Source organism: Mytilus californianus, unplaced genomic scaffold (genome assembly GCF_021869535.1).
Source record: "Mytilus californianus isolate M0D057914Y unplaced genomic scaffold, xbMytCali1.0.p SCAF_1, whole genome shotgun sequence".
Taxonomy (NCBI): domain Eukaryota; kingdom Metazoa; phylum Mollusca; class Bivalvia; order Mytilida; family Mytilidae; genus Mytilus; species Mytilus californianus.
Window position 1 is genome coordinate 125,536,277 of NW_026262581.1, and position 18,449 is coordinate 125,554,725.

The following is an 18,449-nucleotide window of genomic DNA, read 5'->3' on the forward strand; positions in this document are numbered from 1 at the left end:
TCATTTTCCGATAATCCTAAATGTGATCTTTGCTTGTTCTTTTTTATAAGCAGTATTCATAAGTCAATATTTATCAAAGTGCAGACATCTTATACGTTCAAGTATTTCACATCCAATTTTTAACCGGATTTTTGTGTCAAAAATGTCGGTTATTGATTTCGGGATGTACGGCGGGCGGTCGGTCGGTCGGTCGGTCGGGCGGGCGGGCGGGCGGGCGGGCGGGCGGCAACCAAATGTTGTCCGTGCATTTACTCATGAACCATTCAACCAAACCTTTAAAAATTTTAATATGTTGTTACTGACAACAAAATGGAGGTCAAGTTTAATAATGACGATTTTGACTTTTACCGTTCAGGAGTTACGGTTCTTGAAAGTTTAAAAAATGTCGTGTCCGTGCATTTACTCATGAACCGTTCAACCAAACCTTTTTAAATTTTAATATGTTGTTACTGACAACAAAATGGAGGTCAAGTTCAATAATGACGATTTTGACTTTTACCGTTCAGGAGTTACGGTTCTTGAAAGTTTAAAAAATGTCGTGTCCGTGCATTTACTCATGAACTGTTCAACCAAACCTTTTTAAATTTTAACATGTTGTTACTGACAACAAAATGGAGGTCAAGTTCAATAATGACGATTTTGACTTTTACCGTTCAGGAGTTACGGTTCTTGAAAGTTTAAAAAATGTCGTGTCCGTGCATTTACTCATGAACCGTTCAACCAAACCTTTTTAAATTTTAATATGTTGTTACTGACAACAAAATGGAGGTCAAGTTCAATAATGACGATTTTGACTTTTACCGTTCAGGAGTTACGGTTCTTGAAAGTTTAAAAAATGTCGTGTCCGTGCATTTACTCATGAACTGTTCAACCAAACCTTTTTAAATTTTAACATGTTGTTACTGACAACAAAATGGAGGTCAAGTTCAATAATGACGATTTTGACTTTTACCGTTCAGGAGTTACGGTTCTTGAAAGTTTAAAAAATGTCGTGTCCGTGCATTTACTCATGAACTGTTCAACCAAACCTTTTTAAATTTTAATATGTTGTTACTGACAACAAAATGGAGGTCAAGTTCAATAATCACGATTTTGACTTGTACCATTCAGGAGTTACGGTTCTTGAAAGTTTAAAAATTGTCGTGTCCGTGCATTTACTCATGAACCGTTCAACCAAACCTTTCGGTTCTTGAAAGATTGAAAAATTGTGTTACCTGAGTATTATTGGCAGATTATACAACAGAAATGGGATTCATTACCTTTAGAAGCATTCTATGATTGATAAAGGTAATACTATTTTTTTATTTTCTTTTTACTGTGCTTGCAATCTCCATCGTGGCACCTTGTACAGTTTGAGATTTAAACAAATTTCCTTCAATGGTAATTGTGTGTATTTCTGCATGACTGATGGATTTTGGCCTTAAACATTAAATCTCAGGCTTTACTGAATGTGATACTTTGCCTTCTTTCCTGCTTAATATTCAAATTTCATCAGATATATAAATAACTATAGTCACTATTCACTATTTTATTTACACTTGCATGCATAAATGTTATATACAATGCTATCACATGTGCCAGGTATCACATTGCATGGTTAAGTCTCAATATGTAGTTTTAATTGTATTGCATATTTAGATCCTCCTCGTGGTAAGGTGCTGGTAACACTGATTCACCTTCACATTCATATATAAAAAAAAATTAAGAAATTGTAATGTTAACTTTACTTCAGCTTTGTTAGAAATAGCTATATATATATAGTATTATTTTATTAGAATGTGCATCACTGGCCAAATTAACCATGCTTTATATGTCTTTATATGTCTTAACATTTTTTTTTATTTCTTACCTGTTTAGAAATGAATGACATCACTTCACCTGTCAAGCTTATATTATCCAACCATGCTTTATTTCAACCATCATCATACTTTAAATTTTATTGTAACATATGAACATGTATACTGTTTCTCATTTAGCACTTTCACATATTTTGTTTGCAATACATGTATTGTCATGCACTTGGCATAATCATTATAAAATATATTAAATTCTGGTTCTGAATTTTAATAAATGTAACACTGTTGATTACATTAGCTTGACAGATGTAGATTGTTCCTGCTGCAAATGGACAAATATAATGGTTTATTTCTTTTATACAGTGGATCATAATAACTGGAGTTATACAGATGTATATTCCTCTACAAATGCAGATACTGAAGGGATTAGTCTGCAAATTACACACACTTTAATGGCTCTAGTGAGCTGGTTTTTCATGGCATCAGATGCTGGTTATTTTAGCTCACCTAGCCAATCACTAGTATAAGCCTTTTTCATCACTTTGACTCTGTTTTATGTTTGTTCATTTGTATACATCCATCTGTTTATATTTCACATTTATATCTCCTTTCCTAAACTGATTTGTCAATTTCAACCAAGTTCTGAATCAAACCATGTAATAATGGCACTTAAAAGACATTGAATAAGAAAATATTAATTATTACAATACCTGAATATAGTGATTTCCCATGTGAGCAATTCAGGGTTCTTGTAGTTTATAGTGATATAAGGCAATTTGTATGCCCCCTATGGCCCTATCACAGCAGGGTTGTTGCACTCAAATAAAATTACTTTAATTCATTTTTCTTTATTCAGATAATGGAAAGGGTGAATAATATTAAAAAGTCTGCCACCAAAGCAAAAGGGGTATCACTGCAAATAGTAGGCATGCTTTTCAAAGTAAAGAAAAATGGGAAAGTTTCAGAAGAGCATATGAATACTGTCAGTGATTTGACAGATGAAATCACAACTTTGATGGACGATGTAAATCATAATGCTGATTCAGTTAAAACCAATTTAACTAAAACTGATGAAGAGTTAAAGGAGACTCAAAAGAAAATTGAGGGTTTGAGGAATGAAAACCTAAGTTTAAGGAAAATAAATTCTCAGGCAAGACGTGACCAATATGAGGCACAAGATGAATGCAAAAAGTTGAAAAGAGACTTTGATTCTAGCCAGGAAGTTCTTCATGCAATGTCGTTTGATGAAGACATGGATGATTTAAATAATTCAGCTGCTGCACAACCACCATCCAATACAGACTCACAATAATTGATTATCACAAACTTTTTGTACTAATTTAATTGTTGTATATGCATATATATGTAAATCTGATGTTTTTTATGAATCATCATTATCTTTTTTTCTTGTATACTGTTTGGACAGAAATTTTATTTAACATTTAAATTGTATTTATTTTCACTGTCTTATGTATAATTTAAGTAATAAAGTTTTTTTTTTTTTTAGATATGCAACATTGAAACACATCAAAATGCCTAAGCAGAACAAAAAATCACCCAGTCAGAAGAATAGGGAAGACAAGCTACGGAAGAGGCTTGAACGTCATGTATGTATTATATATATAGTATAGGGTATATATATATTTGTTTAGGGGCCAGCTGAAGGACGCCTCCGGGTGCGAGAATTCCTCGCTGCATTGAAGACCTGTTGGTGAGCTTCTGCTGTTGTCTGCTCTATAGTCCGGTTGTTGTCTCTTTGACACATTCCCCATTTCCATTCTCAATTTTATTAATTCAGAAATTGTTTATCAAAATCAAATTCTCTCTCTTTAAACTGACAGAAACTAATTATACTTATTCTTGTGACATTGCATCTGGCATTAGGCTATTTTTTTCTCTTATTTTTCACTAATAATACTTAATCATGTGACAATGTATCTGGCTTAGGCTATATTTTTTCTTCACTTTTCACAGAAACTAGGTACAGAGGAATCCAAAGACATTCCAAGACCAGCATCTCAACAACTATTTACTGTGGCCAATCCCAACTCACAAATTCAACAGCCAACAACTTCTAAAATTGACAGTCAAAAGGTTAGTACAGTTCATATACAATTTAAACCAGGACTTACAGTGGCAAAAAGACAGAAAAGATACTGCAGTAAAAAAAGAGAGAAAAACTAATAAAACAAAAGAACAAAAGAATAAATGCGACAAGAAAAAAAAGAAAAAAATAGACGGGGTATACAAAATTATGTTGTACTATATATTGTCTATCATTACAGTTCCCTCAACTAAATGAATCACAAGAGTTTTTTGTTTATCTTTTCAGAAAAAGAGAAAAATTCAGGATACTGACATTCCAAGACCAGCATCTCAACAACTATTTACTGTGGCCAATCCCAACTCACAAATTCAACAGCCAACAACTTCTAAAATTGACAGTCAAAAGGTTAGTACAGTTCATATACAATTTAAACCTGGACTTACAGTGACAAAAAGACAGAAAAGATACTGCAGTAAAAAAAGAGAGAGAAACTATTAAAACAAATGAACAAAAGAATAAATGCGACAAGAAAAAAAAAAGAAAAAAATAGAGGGGTATACAAAATTATGTTGTTCTATATATTGTCTATCATTACAGTTCCCTCAACTAAATGAATCACAAGATTTTTTTGTTTATCTCTTCAGAAAAAGAGAAAAAATCAGGATACTGACATTCCAAGACCAGCATCTCAACAACTATTTACTGTGGCCAATCCCAACTCACAAATTCAACAGCCAACAACTTCTAAAATTGACAGTCAAAAGGTTAGTACAATTTATATACAATTTAAACCTGGAATTACAGTGGCAAAAAGACAAACAAACAAACAAACAAATATTTTATTTGCCAATCACGGCGCCCAAAATGAGCAGAATAATTACAATATAATATTCAAACATAATGTAAAGTAAATTAAAATAGGTTAAACAAAGTACATAATATGATTGATTTTGATTTAGTTGATTGATATAATATTAAAGCAAATGAAGTAGGCAATTTGTAATAATAAACATATATAATACAATATGACCAATAGTCTTTTAAATTAAGAAGGAGAGCCTTAGAGGGACATAAATGAGAGTTGTTCACTCTTGGAAGTGGGATTTCTAACACACGCTCTGAAAATTGAATGGTTTTGGTTTTCACTACTCTTAATCGGACACCCTCTGCATGAAAAGTGATATCTTCTCGAGATAACTGTCACACAGGATCAAAAGCTGAAAGAGACGGAGCAAATAAATTTGACTTTCTTAAAAAGGAAAAGAAGGCAACTAAGCAGGCTGCCCAAAAGCATAAGTCCTTACTACTGCTTAATGACAACAAAGTGAATATTTCATTTAAAATCTTCGGCGTTAAAGGCAATTTGCTATGAACTGTGCATCCTAATACACGCTTAGCATCTTTTAGTACCGAATCCATAAAAAATGACTCCAATGGAGACGTAATCCCTGCTTCTAAATGTAACAAACGGATAATTGACAAGTAATTATTTATGGAGTTAAACTGTAGTCTCGCAGACAAATAGGCTACATATCTTGCTAAGTTCAAAGGACTCAAAGGAACAAGGGCAATGTTAATTCTTCTACAGAATTCCATATAGGATTTTAAATAGTTCTGATACGTCTTTTTGGTAGACTCAGCATAAGTATGATTTCTAAATTTTGCCACAATACTATCCAGTGTTGTCATCTCCTTGGATGCCAGTGAGCCTAAATAAAAGAAAACGAAGGGCGTTACTAGACATGTGCTTAACCAGATCGCGTACAAGCAATGGTGGTTGAACATAAAACCGCAAAAATTTTTCACAGTAAGTTAAATCATGTAACCGCGAAATGTGATCTGCAAGTATATTTTCTTTGCCTGGCACATGCTTAGCTATTAAATAAAAGTTGTATGTTGCTGACAACCAAAACAACTCGCGCAAAAATGACATCAAACTTGAATTTTTTGATGTACATTTATTGATGCAGCTTACTGTAGCCGCATTATCACAGTAAACTATAATACGCTTGCCACGCCAATTTTGGGCCCATCGCTTTACTGCCAACGCCACCGAAAACGCCTCTAACTCATTAATGTGTAGCTGTGTTGCAAAGGGGTAATCTTCAACCCAGTTAACATAAAACCAATCACTGTGGTAGAAACCCCCTGCACCTGATTTACAAGCATCAGTCACTACTGAAGTGATAGGAACCTTTGCCAAGAAAAAGGACTTCCCATTAAAAGTCCTCATAAAGTCATGCCACCATTTTATATCTTGTAATATTTCACCTGACATACGCAATTTATGCCAATCCTGCTTTAAGCGCATTATGCCATTTATGATTCTACGGAGAAAAACTCTCCCGCCTCGAACCACTGCAGACGCCCAATTAAGCTTCCCCGCCAGGGATTGCAATTGCTTTTTCGAAGCATGCTTACGCAATAAAAATTCAGCAAGTTCTGATTTTAAATCAGTTAATTTTGATATAGGCAGCCTAGTCTCTAAAGTGGTAGAATCTATCTCAACCCCCAAAAATACAATTTTTTGACATGGGTCTGTAACTTTAGACCAGCTTATACAAAAACCTAATTTTCGCAACAATGCAATTAATACTGCTAATGCCTGAGCACAACGCTTTTTTGTCCTCTCGCAAATAAAGAAATCATCTAAATATGCTACAATGGTGAAACCTCTGCGTGACATCATTCTTCGAACAGCTTGGGACAATCTATGAAAAATGCCTGGTGCCAATTTTGACCCAAAAGGGAGTTTTTTATCAATAAATGTGTATTCATGACCATCAGGAAATGCCCATTTAAGCCCAGTAACCTTTTGACTTTGTTTACTTATTCTAACAGACCTATATGCAGCCTTTAGGTCCACTTTAGCCATATAAAAATTTTTTGAAACTAACTTGCAAGCATCATCTACTGTTTGGAACCTTTGTTTGTCAAATTCACCTGCAAAATCATTCACTGCAGAACCCATTGGTCTACTACAGTCATGAATGATTCGAACTCCACCGTCAGGTTTTGGAATCACTCCAAGCGGACTAATTATTTTAGGAGGGGTATTTACAAAAACATAGTTTCCATTTTCAATTTCTGTTAGGATCTGCTGATGGGCCTGTTTATAGAAGGGGCTACCGGGTTTTGCTGAAGGGTGATTTTTTGAGCGTATATCTTTTGGTATGGGAACATTCATGACAATGTCGAACCCATGTTCAATGCCAAACAACAAAAATTCTTTATCAAAGTCATCAACCAGTTCTTCTGTCCATGCAGACAGATCAAGTACACGCGAAGGCTTCACCATTGTTCTTAGTTTTTTGTATGCTGAAAAGCTGGATGTTTATCAGCACATGCAGGAATAGCACATACATGTTCAAATTTACAGTGAGACATAAAGCAGCCCTTGCGACTATTAAATTTCTTACAAATCATCTTACCACCTGGTGCATGAGAAGCATATGTGATTAAATGTTGCTTATTGCTCACTCCTTTCGAGCCTTGAGTCTGAGGTGTAGTGCGGGAATACTGACCCTGCAAAAACTTTGGCCTCAAAAACACAGAATGGAGATGTGGAATGTCAGTACCCCATCTGAACTGGTGTTGTTTTTGCAGACGCCGATATTCCCGATCAAAAAACAAGACAGACACCAACTCGCAGCTAGAAAGGAAGAGGTAAACACGCATGGTGTATGACAAATAGTCCATAACTTGTGATGAGGCAAGGTCCCCTACAGCTAACAACTTATGCATAATGGACAAATTTGCCATGGACCATTGTGTTACAGTTAAAGTTTCTAATTTGGGCTTGGCTGGCCCTGACTTAAACACAAGTTTGCCACCTGATGATTCTGAAACTAATTTTTCTTCTGACTCTGTCAGTTCTCCTAAGGTATTAGGTAAAAATTCAGTGATATCAAAATAATTTACATTAGGATCAAAGCTAGCAGATTTTAAAAATATTTGCGGATCTTTCCATGAAAAAATGTCATTGATAAGCAAATTATTGTCTCTACCTTGAGAATGAGAGGATTTAGCATTAAAATCATTGATTGAATGTCCATTATTGTCCTTTTGCACTGCCATCATTTTCATAATTTCCTGGATATATGTATCGTCCGCTCTAGGAATGTTCGCATGGACGCCGCCATCTTGAATGTTTACGGAAGTGCTTCTGCCGCCATCTTGGATGTTTACGGAAGTACTACTGTCGCCATCTTTATTGTAAACCCCGCCTCCAATCTCTCTTGTGGTGACTCCGCCTCCGATTTCACTTGTGTTGCGCATTGACGCCCCATTAATATTTCCACCATTTTCGTCTCGACCGGTCTTGAAAGTTTTCTGCAACGCTCTAAGCAAAACTTTTTGCTGGCCTAACGGGATGTTGAAAGTTGGCATATCTTCTGACTCAATCATCGAAATTGCCTCCATAGTGTCAAATCCATGTCTCAATAACTCCGATGAGGTGTTATCGTTTAATTTCGTAGTTGCTGCCCACAACTTAACCCGATCACTGTCATTAAAGATCTCCACTTCGCGGTCGCTGTCGCCGTTTTCCGCCATTTTTGCAAGTCTTTAAATGAATTTAAGCAAACGTGGTATTAACAATTCCAAATATAGATTTAAAGTTCACATTAAATCCCGACTAATCGGACCTGCTTTCTGCCTTGACGCTTCCACTACACAAATTCTTTGTGAAACCACAAAAATAGCATCCATTACAACACGCTGCACAGTCTAAAGTAATGCTCCAGTAAACGTGAGCACGATCTGCTGACGATTCCACGATATACGTTTTAATTGTTTCCACTTCTTCTGGAGTTAACAAATACCATTCTGGGATAAGTAAAAATGTTCTTACAAATTTTTCACTATCCATGGTAAAAACGATCTATCCATAAACGAAATTTTTTATATATAATTCGTAATTTAAAAATTTCCAACTGCAAAAATATAATGCTTCTGCTTCATGCAACTGAATTAGCTTGAATGCCTATGAAGACGCGCAATTGTTAGAACAAAGAACCAACAGTAATTAATTAACTATCTGATTGGACATTTTGAAATGAGCGCCCTATTCTGATTGGTTCTCTAACTAAATCTCACTACACAATTAGGGAACGAGATTTCAACAGCAGCAACTAGGAAAACCCAATCTTCTCATTGGTTAAAAGTTTACAATGACATACAAAGCTAAGGATACACTCATTTCCATAAATGACTGTATCCTGATATGAAGTAACTTAATATGTTGTTGATAAGAGGCAATGCAATCACAAGGATGAATTGCATTTCACTATACTGTGTATTAATACTCAATTTTTATTTATATAAAAATACCACAATAAACATATATAATACAATATGACCAATAGTCTGTTACTCTGGTCCCTTTATTGGCAAAAAGACAGAAAAGATACTGCAGTAAAAAAAGAGAGAAAAACTAATAAAACAAATGAACAAAAGAATTAATGCGACAAGAAAAAAAAGACAAAAATAGACGGGGTATACAAAATTATGTTGTACTATATATTGTCTATCATTACAGTTCCCTCAACTAAATGAATCACAAGAGTTTTTTGTTTATCTTTTCAGAAAAAGAGAAAAATTCAGGATACTAATTTGTTTGCGACCACTTCTGCTACAGATATTCCTACAGAACCTGCTAGAACCAAAGAACTGAATTGGTTCTGTGAATATTTAAATGATCAAGACATGAGAAATATCCATAAGAAAAGTTTATACAGTCCAAAACATTCTAAAAATCTAAATGCCTCTCTTCAAGGACTTACACAACAAGAACTAAACAATTTATCTAGACGACAAAAAAGGCAGTGTCCTCAGAATAGACAGACAGAAAATGCGAAGAGGGATTTAACTCGCAAAGAACGACGAAACATACCTGAGGTTAAGGATCAGGAAAATGCAAGAAGGAATGAAACTCGTTCACATAGACGAAGCATGACTGAGGTTAAGGATCAGGAAAAAGCTAGAAGGAATGAAACTCGTTCACATAGACGAAGCATGAAGTTAGAGAACAAGAAAGTGTGAGGAGAAATATAACTCGTCAAATACGACGCAAAATACCTGAAGTTAGAGATCAGGGTAATGCTAAAAGACAAAAAACTCGTAAAGATAGACGCAGTATACCTGAAGTTAGAGAACAAGAAAGTGCTAGGAGTAATATTACACGTCAAAAACGACGCAGTATACCTGAAGTTAAAGAACAAGAAAGTGCTAGGAGTAATATAACACGTCAAAAACGACGCAGTATACCTGAAGTTAAAGAACAAGAAAGTGCTAGGAGTAATATAACACGTCAAAAACGACGCAGTATACCTGAAGTTAGAGATCAGGGTAATGCTAAAAGACAAAAAACTCGTAAAGATAGACGCAGTATACCTGAAGTTAGAGAACAAGAAAGTGCTAGGAGTAATATAACACGTCAAAAACGACGCAGTATACCTGAAGTTAAAGAACAAGAAAGTGCTAGGAGTAATATAACACGTCAAAAACGACGCAGTTTACCTGAAGTTAAAGAACAAGAAAGTGCTAGGAGTAATATAACACGTCAAAAACGACGCAGTATACCTGAAGTTAAAGAACAAGAAAGTGCTAGGAGTAATATAACACGTCAAAAACGACGCAGTATACCTGAAGTTAAAGATCAGGGTAATGCTAAAAGACAAAAAACTCGTAAAGATAGACGCAGTATACCTGAAGTTAGAGAACAAGAAAGTGCTAGGAGTAATATAACACGTCAAAAACGACGCAGTATACCTGAAGTTAGAGATCAGGGTAATGCTAAAAGACAAAAAACTCGTAAAGATAGACGCAGTATACCTGAAGTTAGAGAACAAGAAAGTGCTAGGAGTAATATAACACGTCAAAAACGACGCAGTATACCTGAAGTTAAAGAACAAGAAAGTGCTAGGAGTAATATAACACGTCAAAAACGACGCAGTTTACCTGAAGTTAAAGAACAAGAAAGTGCTAGGAGTAATATAACACGTCAAAAACGACGCAGTATACCTGAAGTTAAAGAACAAGAAAGTGCTAGGAGTAATATAACACGTCAAAAACGACGCAGTATACCTGAAGTTAAAGATCAGGGTAATGCTAAAAGACAAAAAACTCGTAAAGATAGACGCAGTATACCTGAAGTTAGAGAACAAGAAAGTGCTAGGAGTAATATAACACGTCAAAAACGACGCAGTATACCTGAAGTTAGAGATCAGGGTAATGCTAAAAGACAAAAAACTCGTAAAGATAGACGCAGTATACCTGAAGTTAAAGAACAAGAAAGTGCTAGGAGTAATATAACACGTCAAAAACGACGCAGTATACCTGAAGTTAAAGAACAAGAAAGTGCTAGGAGTAATATAACACGTCAAAAACGACGCAGTTTACCTGAAGTTAGAGATCAGGGTAATGCTAAAAGAAGAAAAACTCGTCAAAATAGACGAGTTATACCTGAAGTTAGAGATAAGGAAAAAACAAGTAGACAAAAATGGCGACATACCTATAACAGGAACAAAAAAGAAACACATCTCAACAGACATTCAAGGATAAAAAAGAAAAGTGACATTGAAATCCAAATTTAAATATTTAGAGACTTGCTCAAAAGAAGTGATGATTTCATTTGCTCATGTTGTATGCAAACATTTTACCAGCATAGTGTTTATGCCTGTTCTAAAGAACATTATATGCAGAAAGGAATTCCACAAGAAATATTGGATCAAACTCTTACAGGAACTAAAAGTGTTTCAGAAAGTGAATGGGTGTGCAAAACATGCCATAAATATATAATGGAAAAAAAAAATGCCACCCACGGCCTACAACAATGGATTTAAGTACAACACTTTACCAGACTACTTACATCACTTGTCTCCAACTCAAACTGAGGAGAGAACTGTAGCATTGCGCATACCGTTCATGCAACTGAAGGAACTTGGAGTAGGAAAGCAGTTTGGGATATATGGCAATACAGTTAATGTACCAATGGATCCGTCTGATGTTATATCTGTGCTTCCTAGAAGATTTGAAGACACTGCTACTATTCATCTGTTATTTAAAAGAAAACTTGAGTACAAATCCTCCATCCTCCATGAAACTGTGAGACCAAAAGTTATTTATGAATTAGTTAAATATTTCATTGGAAATAGTCCATTATATCAAGAGGAAGCAATACAATTGGATACCTCTTGGACATCAGAAAATACAAATATCATCAACTTTGCATCAGAAACTGACATTGAAGTGATCGAAAGCCATGAGAAATTAGTGCAAATGCAGTCTGCAAAAAATCAAAGAGCACAAGGCAATAATTTACCACACAGTAAACAGAACCAAGAAAAGAATAAATTGATCTCAGATGAAAATGATGATAACTGGGTAGAACAATCTGATGAAGAAGTGTCAGGTTCAGGGAACAAGGACACTTTACTACAAAATTTAGACTTTACAGATGATGTTAGGCATGCCTTACAAATTGCACCTGGTGAAAAAAACCATCCTCTAAGCTTATTCCTTGACAAATATGCAGAGGAAAAGTCATTCCCTGTGCTATTTGCTGGACAAAAAAGAATTGAAAATCATCAGAGAACAATTCCAGTAACTTTCAGCACAATCTGCAAGGCAGAGTTGAGGAGTGCAGACACTAGATTTTCAACATCTGTACCCAATATTTTCTTTAAACTTAAGAAACTTCAAACATTACAAGTCAAAGACATTACAACTACTGCTTTACGTAAAACTAACAATAATTCATATACAGCTGGACAATTGAAATCATCTGAAAATATAAACAGTTTACTTCAAAATGACCAGGGATTTACATTTTTAAAGACTCTAAGGTCATCACCACCTTATTATCAAAACAAGCAGAAGGAATTATTTTCAATATTGAGACAGCTAGGCCTGCCAACTTTCTTTGCTACTTTTTCAGCAGCTGAGACTCAATCGTTAGACTTACTATGTATCTTAGCTAAGAAAGAATATAAACGGGACATTTCTGTGGAAGAAACTATTGCAATGAATTGGATGCAGAGATGTGAATTGATTCAAAAGCACCCAACAACATGTGCCAGACACTTTCACTATAGAACTCAGATATTTCTAAACAATATTTTGAAATGTAAAAACTCCCCATTAGGAGAATTACAGGACTATTACATAAGAGTGGAGTTTCAACAGCGAGGCTCTCCACACTTGCATTGCTTGTTTTGGATTAAAAATTCACCAATATATGGATCTAGCCAAATGAGTGATATCCTTGAATTTATAGACGCACACATAACTTCTAGTTCTAATGTCTCAGAAGAAGATCAACAGTTTGTAAAATTGCAAAAACATCGACATTCCAAATCATGCAAAAAGAAAGGCAAGCGTGTATGTCGCTTTGGATTTCCTATTCCTCCCATGGCAGAAACCTTGATTTTAGAACCATTTCCTGCAGATCATTCAAAAACAGAAATTCTCAAGCATAAGGGCAATTACAAAAAAATTAGTAGAGTATTAGAAACCCTGACAGGTGATGAGGATATGACCTTTCAAACTTTCCTTACTAAATGTAAATTAAATAACCAACAGTATATAGATGCTATTCGTTCATCATTGTCAAAGAAAAAGGTGTTCTTGAAGAGAGCTGTGAATGATGTCAGAATTAACTCTTACAATCTTCAAGTATTAAGAATATGGCAAGCAAACACAGATCTCCAGTTTGTTATTGACCCGTATGCTGTGTGCATATATATATAGCTAGCTATATTATGAAATCTCAAAGAGGTATGAGTATGCTTTTGCAAAATGCAGTGGATGAAGTGAAAAGAGGAAACTTCAGTGTAAGGGAGAAAATGAGAGTTATTTCTAACAAGTTCTTGAATCACTGTGAAGTTTCTGCACAAGAAGCAATATATCTGCTGCTCCAACTTCCTTTGACACAGAGTTCTAGAGATGTCATTTTCATTAACACCTCTACACCAGAGAAGCGTATTGGTATTTGAAGCCAGCATCTGTGCTCAAAACACTCCCTGATGAATCTACAGAAGTAATTTGTGCTGGACTCCTTGATAGGTACTCAGAACGTCCACCTTCGATGGAAAATATTATAATGTCACAATTTGCATCTTCTTTTGAAAAACAAGTTGACAGGAAAAATGGTATCTCTGACACAGTTGATCAAATAGATGGAGTAGACAATAATGTGGAGGAGATAGTTGCAGGTATGAAAATTCATTTGCCTGATGGAAGTTGGCTGGTCAAGAGAAGGGTCCCAAAGGTAATACGTTCAGTGAGATATAGTCTTAAAAAAGATCCAGAGTTATACTATCGAGAGCAATTAACGCTCTTTTTTCCATGGAGAGAGGAAAATGCTCTCACAGGACAAAGTACCACTTATGAAGATGAGTTTAAAATACATGAAGCTCACATTATTTCATTTAAGGCGATGTTTGACGCCTTTACCTCAGATGAAAGCATTGAAGAAATTTTCGAAGATGCCAACCAACAGATAGTCAATGATGAAATAGATGATATTGCTCCAAATGCAAGACAAACAGAGGATGATTCAGAACAGCTCAGACAAGACATGGAATCTATACTCCAGCCTGCAGATAGTTCCTGTACACATTATGACATAGGACAAGATATTGGGTGCTCTAATAGTGCAAAAAAGCCACTGAAATTGTTATAGCAAATAAGCTATCAGACCAAGAATATTTGGAACTAGTTCGTTCTTTAAATCCAGAGCAAAAATGTTTCTTTTACTACATTCTGAATACAACTAAAACAAATGATGAACCCTATTATGTTTTCTTATCCGGTGGTGCAGGGGTGGGTAAAAGTCATGTGTTGAAAGCTATTTATCAAGCCTTATTGCGATATTTTGACACTGCAGGTGAAAATCCAGATGAGATAAAGGTAGTTATAGGAGCGCCAACAGGCAAAGCTGCATACAACATTAAAGGTAATACGCTGCATTCGATTTTCCACATTCCTGCTAGCCAGTCTTTGAAAACTTATATACCATTAGACCACAGCACTTTGAACACTCTGAGATGTCATTTTGCTAAGTTAAAAGTCCTTATTATAGATGAGGTGTCCATGGTTGGCATTCAAATGTTTAATTTCCTAAGTAACCGACTCCAAGATATCTTTGGATCAAAAGAGCCCTTTGGTGGTATATCACTGCTTTTAGTTGGTGATCTTTTTCAGTTACGCCCTGTTCTAGATCAGTGGATTTTTTCATTGTCAACAGCAGATTATGGACAACTAGCAACTAATTTTTGGCAAGATTTGGTTACATTTTATGAACTGAAGACTGTTATGCGTCAGAGAGATGATGCTCAATTTGCACATATACTCAATAGAGTCCGAGAAGGGATACAAACAGAAAATGACATTCTCACATTATCCACAAGACTTGTTTCATCACCTAGGGAATCTAATATAGACAATTACATACATTTGTTCAGTTCTAATGCACTTGTTGATGAGCACAATGTATATTCATTATCAAAGATAGAGGGTCATTTATATGTTGCTCAGGCCTCTGATTATGTAATTGGAGATGTAACAACAAATGTCAGAGACTCTATATTAAACATATCTAAGACTCTTCAACCACAAAAAACTCAAAACTTGCTCTCAGAATTACCTTTGAAAGTTTCTGCAAACTACATGATGATTCAAAATGTAGATATAAAAGATGGTCTAACCAATGGAGCTTCCTGCCAACTTGTGCATATTGACATATCAAACAATAAACCGATACTTTTGTGGGTTGTTTTTCTGGACAAAGACATTGGTGCGACACAAAGGAAAAAAAGCAAATCACTATACAAAGGACTATTAGTCCTAATTGGACACCAATACATTTCATAACCAGACAATTTCAAGTAGGAAAATACAAAAATGTTCAAATCGTTCGCAAACAGTTCCCATTGAAACCAGCTGCAGCATCAACAGTACACAAATGTCAAGGAATTTCACTTTCTAATGCTGCTGTTTCCTTCAAAGGACGCATCCAAAGTCACATGGTATGTGTGGCATTAAGTCGAGTTACCTCACTACAGGGTCTCCATCTTCTCGACTTCAACAAGGACAAGATCACAATTGACAAGAATGTCAAAATTGAGATATCCCGACTTAGAAATGAGAAACAGATTGTTTACAGTCAATTGCCACTTGCAAAGCCAAAACTTGCTATCTTATGCCATAATGCAAGATCATTACACAAACACATAGACGACTATAGAAATGATGATCGTATATATCAGAATGATGTAATATTTATACAAGAAACTTGGGCTAAAAAGTCAGATTCATTAGATCATTATATGCTGAATGGTTTTAATCTCATTGACTTTTACCCACATGCAATACATTTACACAGACCTCATTGTGGCATCTTTGCATATGTAAAAGAAGGACTACAGGTTGATTCAATAGAATTCATTGAGGAAGAAGGGATAGAGGGAATACAGTTGATAGTGTCATTATCTGAAAAACACTATTGTCTGACATCAATATACTGTCATCCATCAACCAATGTGGACAGCATTTGTGATACAATACATTCTGTTGTGACACCCAATCATTACACAGTTCTTCTTGGAGATATCAATATTGACCAATTCAAACAAACTACGCAGTTGAAAAAACTTCAGAGTACTATGCATGCACTTAATTTAGGCCAAGCTCATATCGATGAAACCACAGACAATCATTCTTCCATTGACCATGCCTATATTACAAGACAACAACAGTTTGAAAGTGGGAGCCTAGAAAGTTATTGGAGTGACCACAAGATACTATGGTTTCATATTTTATAAGGTTTAAGTCTCATAAACGTATCTCTTCCTTGTTTGACTTCATGATTTCTGCCTACCCACCCCTGCTGAACAAACGTGTGTGTACTTATATGCTCTCTAATATTTCAAAATGATGTCACTTATGATAACTAGATGGTCAAACAGGTCAAGCTTGATTTTTGCCTTTCCATTTGAAAACCATACAATTCATTCATTTGTTTTTTTAGATATTTTCAAAATCCTAGGTAGGTGGACTTAGTAATTTTTTTTTACTTTATGCATTAAGGGCACACAGTTTGTCCTGCTAGAGGGTCATTTTCTATCTAGTTTATATGTTGTTATTGTTGACAACATGGAAGTCAAGTTTGATATTGATGATCATAAATTTTACCTATTAGGAGTTTTGGTCCTTGTGATATTGATTAATGCCAGAACACAAATAAATGTTAAAGAATCCGGTTTACTGTCATTTTGACAGCTCTTGTTTATTGTAATATTCTATACAAAGCACAAAAATGTCGTCATTCACCTCAAAAACTACCCAAACCTTTACACAGACTTATTTTAAGTAGGGATATAGTTACAATACTGTTGTCAAACATGTTTAACCCCGCCACATTCTTTATGTGCCTGTCCCAAGTCAGGAGCCTGTAGTTCAGTGGTTGTCGTTGTTTCATGTCTACCATATTTGTTTTTCGTTAATTCATTTGTTATAAATTAGGCTGTTTGTTTTCTCAATTGAATTGTTTCATATTTTTCATGTCGGGGCCTTTTATAGCCGACTATACGGTATGGGTTTTTCTCATTGTTGAAGGCCGTACGGTTGCCTATAATTGCTTACATCCATTTTATTTAAACTTTCATGGATAGTTGTCTCATTGGCAATCATACCACATCTCCTTATTTTGTTTAATAAAACTCTATACCAACAGTATATAACAAACGATAAAATGTGGGTATAATTACGACAATACTACAACGCCAAACAAGGCAGTCAGCTCAAAGAACGCAATCTACTGATAAAAAATATATGCCTAATATTGGCCGTTGTACTTCCGATACGATTTTATACAGCAACATCATGAACAGTACAGAAAGAAAATATGTGCTACTTACCCACAACAAAAGATTTGAAAAATTGTTGTTCTACTTGTTTCCTTGTTTACAATCAAACGGTGTGAAATTTCCCTAAAATTTAGAAAGTAACAAGACCATGCATCCCTGTTGTCAACATTCATTTATTAATGAAGATATTCATTTCCGTCACTAAAATATCTACAATATATTAGAACGCTATCTGTGAGTATTTAATCTTCGTTTCTTAGTCATTTTAAAGAAAACCTAAGATGGTTCTCGAGTCGGTCGAAAGAACACGACCAAATGCATACTTTTATGTCCACAAATTGTTTTATGTTAATGATTCTTTTTGTAGATAGCATGTTACTGTGAGAATAAAGTCATAAACATAGCTAATGCTATCGTCCTCTGTATCATCCTCATATATCATATAATTGCTCTCTATGCTGTGACGAAAAATAGGAAAAAGTTCCGAAGAGCTTGGTTTGTAACTGAGGTATGTAGATTTTCAGATAGATTGAACACTTAATAAAGACTTCTTTTTTATGTGTTAATGAACTCGACACAATATTTGTCCAACCTAAATCTGTCTTCAATACCAGACATTTTAATCTAACTAAACAGTTAACACAAAAATGAAGAATATAAGTTATGAAAAACATTTCGTTTTTCCAAAAATTTGTCTTTGCTAGAAATTGCGTCTGTCTCTAGAAACACGGTTGTCCT

The 18,449-nt window shown here is 35.0% G+C and overlaps 1 protein-coding gene and 1 long non-coding RNA gene across 4 annotated transcripts in view; one reads left to right on the plus strand and one right to left on the minus strand.

Annotated features, from left to right (window-relative positions):
• The window catches only part of LOC127733155 (uncharacterized), a 35,483-nt gene that overhangs the window by 11,728 nt on the left and 5,306 nt on the right, over positions 1 to 18,449 (plus strand). For both annotated transcript variants that reach the window (XM_052242504.1, XM_052242498.1), the window contains exon 4: positions 18,079 to 18,219. In XM_052242504.1, the coding sequence (XP_052098464.1) occupies positions 18,079 to 18,219 (141 nt within the window). The remainder of the gene's footprint in view (positions 1 to 18,078; positions 18,220 to 18,449) is intronic.
• LOC127733164 (uncharacterized) lies at positions 10,446 to 11,642 on the minus strand. Of its 2 annotated transcripts, none has more exons than XR_007996817.1 (3): positions 11,119 to 11,642; positions 10,804 to 10,929; positions 10,446 to 10,488 (listed from the first exon to the last, which is right to left on the minus strand). It is a non-coding gene; the product is annotated as an uncharacterized LOC127733164 (long non-coding RNA). The 2 variants fall into 2 exon arrangements; XR_007996816.1 differs by lacking the exon at positions 10,446 to 10,488 and adding an exon at positions 10,507 to 10,614.